Raw genomic sequence first — 4,305 nt, 5'->3', positions numbered from 1 at the left:
CGGTCAGGTTAACGTTAGACTGGGTCAAATGCAGTTGGAACAATTTAAAGCTGCTCGGATCAGTGTTCAGTGGCATCTCTTCTTTTTTTACAGAACAAGATTAAAGTGGTCGCCTTGAAAATAACCAATAACATTAATGTGTTAATCAAGGTAAGCCCTCACGGTATGGAGTGAGTACACACAGTGTAGGAGACAGGCAGAAAGAGCCCGTGAAACCATTCTGATCTCTTCTGGCTGCCTGTTCCTTCGCTTCCCGTCTCGCTGTCAACCCAAAACTCTGCCCCCGCTACTGAGAAGCCTCCCTTACCATCACAGGGATATCGGATGTCTCCCTGCAGGAGATGGAGTTCATTGTAAAATGCTTGATATGCCCAGGAGAGAGAGAATGCATATTGCATCAGTATAACACACTGTTCTGTTAATATAAATCTCACTTGAATTTTCTGGCAAAGCGTATGAGCTAAGGTAGCTAGATGAGGCACGTAGCTACTGCTGCCTTCTCCTGCTGCCACAGGACTCAGAAAAGGATTTAAAATCGTTGCAAAGTGCCCGTTAGTTGTGACTGTCTCAGAAGCTAGCTAAAATTGTGAAGTGCAATCGACGTGAATTTAACTGTAGAATATACTGTCTGATTTTTGCCTCCGTAGGATCTCTTCCACATTCCTCCTTCTTACAAAAGTACGGTCACGCTCTCCTGGAAGCCAGTGCAGAAGGCAGATGCAAGGTAAGGGCTTTTCGTTAAAAAAAATCTCAACAGCAGTGTTAATTTTTTTGCTGTTCACAAAATAAAGATCTGAAGCTGACAGAAGTCATGAGCCACAAGTTTACAATTGAAAATAACACCCGTCTTGGAAGGAATTCAGGCTGTGCAGTGATAATCTTAGTTTTGCTTTAGGGAATTCAGGCTGTGGAGTGATAATCTTAGTTTTGCTTTAGGGACACATTAGACTGAATCAACTGGAGACTAACAGAAGGATGGGCATGTTCGTGAGCTCCCACGAGCTTCGAGGTGTTAATTTTTGAGGCTGAACCACTATTCCTGTACTACTTGTCACTACAGGGGTATAACAATCTGGTTTTGTTTTCTCCTGTCAGTCAAAAAAGAGCAAGTGAAGATACAACCTCAAGTTCACCCCCAAAGAAAGCTTCGGCAGGACCAAAAAGGGATGCCAGGCAAATATATAATCCTCCCAGCGGAAAATACAGCAGCAACCTGGGTAGTTTTTCTTACGGTAAGTTCGGCAGCTTGGAAAAACTTTTGCCTGGCGACAGTCGTGCCTTGGCCTGAGGGGAACAAACAGATGAAGCCAACTCAATACACAGGTTGAAAAACTGATATAAAGCACTCTGTCATACGAAACAAAGAGGAGATTAAAAATCTTCTGCAAATTTCTTAATGCAGCCTTCAGGTGCAGCACCTCTCTCTTTTAAGATAAGCTTGAAAAAATCAGGAAGTTTTCAACCAAAAATGTTACATTGCTTGCTGCTGTTTCCTGTGCTTAGGCCTCTGATAAATTTTTTATTACTGTGCTCTTTAAAATAAGCATATGGATCTCTTTGTAGGTTATGACCTGTGTTTAAGGAAAATATAAGTTCTACAACATACACATAGTTCGTATGGTATCTGTATCTAAGATTTTTCATGGGGTGTATTTAAGGTACCAGCCCAGCAAAATCAATAAAGTATGCTGGTGATAATGTTAAGGATAGAAAAGGACAGGTAGACAAAATTGCGTGTTTTTTTTTTTTTATAAAATGCAAAATCACTAGAGGCAGGTCAAAACACCTCAAGATCATCATGACGTCAATAAAGTATGCTGGTGATAATGTTAAGGACAGAAAAGGACAGGTAGATAAAATTGCAGGTTTTTTTATAAAATGCAAAATCACTAGGGGCAGGTCAAAACACCTCAAGATCATCGTGGCATTGCCCATGGCAGCGTAACGTCTGGTGTACAAGCAGGATTAGTCTCGGAGACTTCAGTCGGCCGTCAGTAGCTCCGGTTCCTGCTATTTAATTTTCATCCCTGTACAGCATAAAGCCTGTATCAAAAGTTTTGACTTTTATTTCAGAGCAAAGAGGTGGTTTCCGGGGTGGACGAGGAAGAGGCTGGGGAGGACGTGGCAATCGTAGCCGAGGAAGAATCTACTGAGTAGGCCGCTAAAATCTTCTGTGCCCCTGAAGGGCTAAAGTGCTACTCAGCAACTTTGCTTGGAGTATCGTTTCCTTCAAGGACTGCCTTCCACTAAGACTGACTTAAATGTTCTTTATACCTTTGTATGTATGATCTACTTTTCTAACGGACTACGACTTGTCCATAGTGAGACTACAACTGTATTTTTGGATGCTTACAGTCAGCAGTTTTGGGTTCTTATTTTTGAAGTGTCTTCAGGATTTGTTCAAAATTGGAAAAGAGCGTAGATGTCTTATCAAGAGCTACACCTTGAGAGTTTGTATGTTAACCTAAAAATCGGCTACTGCGTAACTGAAACTGTGTAATTGAGTTTATGTATGAAGTAATGGACAGGAAAGGCATGAGCGCAGAGATACGTGTCAGATAAGCTTAGCAGCTGAAATAATCCTTTCCTCACCTGTAACCATATTTTGCAATATGTGGAGAAGAGCACCATTGTTAAATTTGCTTTGATTCCCTTCTTAAAATGAAATTGAATGAGATACGTGATGGTTTTTTTTTTTTTTCCTAAAATTTGCAACCTGGATGGAAATTTTACTTGCTCGTAGCATGAAGCAGTCCTTTTTCCTTAGAGCTGTGGAGAATGTGGTGTTTTTTTGGTTTGCACATCTTGACTCTTCTCCGTGCATTGTGATGCAAAAGTGATGTTTTTTGCAAATGAATTTTTAATGTTTAATATGAATATGTGCATATAGTTATGCCGTGAAATTTCAGTAAATGAACAGGAAAAACAAAACAATAAATGACTAGAATTATTCCAGGAATGGGTAAAGACTGATGCAGTGATTAAGCTTCATAGGCTGGAGCTAGGCCGTAGCAGTACTTGGCTCTTTTCTGTGTTTTGCAGATTTCTGGATTAGTTGGCACTTGAGGGTTGGATTTAGAGGTTTTATTTCATTTTGTGGCTCTTCTTGGGTTGGGTTTTTTGGGTTTGGTTGGTTGGTTTTTTTTACACATCCAGTTCCATTTAAAAAATATATCAATAAAATTGTATTTTTGGGTAACATCAGAAACTTCCAGCTATGTAGTTCAATTCAGCTGGAAAAGCCATTTTTTTTCCCCTAGCCACTTATTTACTGTTTTACACCCAAAAAATACAATGTAAGAGCACAATGCCTTTTTTTTTTTATTTCCGTTCTCACCACTCAAAAGTTTTACTTCTCAGGTCATTCAACATTGAAAAGGAATTAACAGGTAGTGAGAAAGTTGGGACAGAGGAAAAGAAGTTTTGATGGGCGTGTTGATGTAAAATAGTTTAGGCTTTAGAAGAATGAAGATTATTTCTTATCCTCCTTTTGTTGTCCAGCTGTTGGATATCCACAGACAGACAAATGCCTGAAAGTGATCGTTTCTCCACCTACTTCCAGTCGCGTTTGCTCGTGAATCTCACTCGAAGTCCTCTTTGATATTTATGACTATAATAATCAGAAGGCCAGAATACCAAAACTATGTCTGAGGTAGAGACATCGTTGACACCAAAGTAGAAGTCTTATTTCTGCTTAACTCTGGAGCGTAGGCAGCAAACTTGGGACATTCCAGGCTTTGTATTGCTGATGACGTGCCAGTTGCTAAACCCAGATTTGTCACTAAAACCAACAAAGCTTTCAAGGACAAATTTGGGAGATCAAGATGTCTCTATGAAAATAGGCACTAGATGGGTAATAAATTTCCATTAGAAAAAAAAATAATAGACATTTTGCACTTGTGGCTCTAACTTGTGTTTTGAGGAGATTTAAAGACTCTCAAATTCTAAATGTAGCTTGCATTTAGACTAATAACTAGGTAGTAGCAGCTTGTTTTCTCACTGAATTTTGAATGAGCTTTCTTGATGGGTCCCCTGTTTTTCAGAGGTGACGTGCAAAGTTCTTGTGGCCTCAGAAGGAGCTAGATTTTTTTTTGCCCTGTTCCATGTTTAATTTTAACGCAGTGAGTTCTTGTGGAGACACTTGTTTACCATCTTGTTGAATTGTAAATGTTCCCTTACGCTTTTGGAATAAATCCATTTTGTAATTTTCTTGGGCTCATTGTTTCACAGTTCCTCTGCAACTTTTTTTTTTTTATTGTGTTGGCTTAATAGTAGAAAGGTACTGTGGTACATTTTTTGTTATGC

General features: G+C 39.4%; 1 protein-coding gene across 1 annotated transcript in view; it reads left to right on the top strand.

Annotated features, from left to right (window-relative positions):
• API5 (apoptosis inhibitor 5) overlaps positions 1–2,959 on the top strand; it is a gene marked incomplete at its 5' end in the record, with an annotated part of 6,632 nt that extends 3,673 nt beyond the window's left edge. Inside the window, 4 exons of the mRNA XM_009877707.1 lie at positions 94–150; positions 648–724; positions 1,096–1,232; positions 2,074–2,959. Of these exons, the coding sequence (XP_009876009.1) occupies positions 94–150; positions 648–724; positions 1,096–1,232; positions 2,074–2,153 (351 nt within the window). The remainder of the gene's footprint in view (positions 1–93; positions 151–647; positions 725–1,095; positions 1,233–2,073) is intronic.
• Between the last annotated feature and the right edge of the window lie 1,346 nt (positions 2,960–4,305).

Source organism: Apaloderma vittatum, unplaced genomic scaffold, assembly GCF_000703405.1.
Source record: "Apaloderma vittatum isolate BGI_N311 unplaced genomic scaffold, ASM70340v1 scaffold19771, whole genome shotgun sequence".
Lineage (NCBI taxonomy): Eukaryota > Metazoa > Chordata > Aves > Trogoniformes > Trogonidae > Apaloderma > Apaloderma vittatum.
The sequence above is the reverse complement of the archived record's forward strand: the minus strand, read 5'-3'. Positions and strand labels throughout refer to the sequence as shown.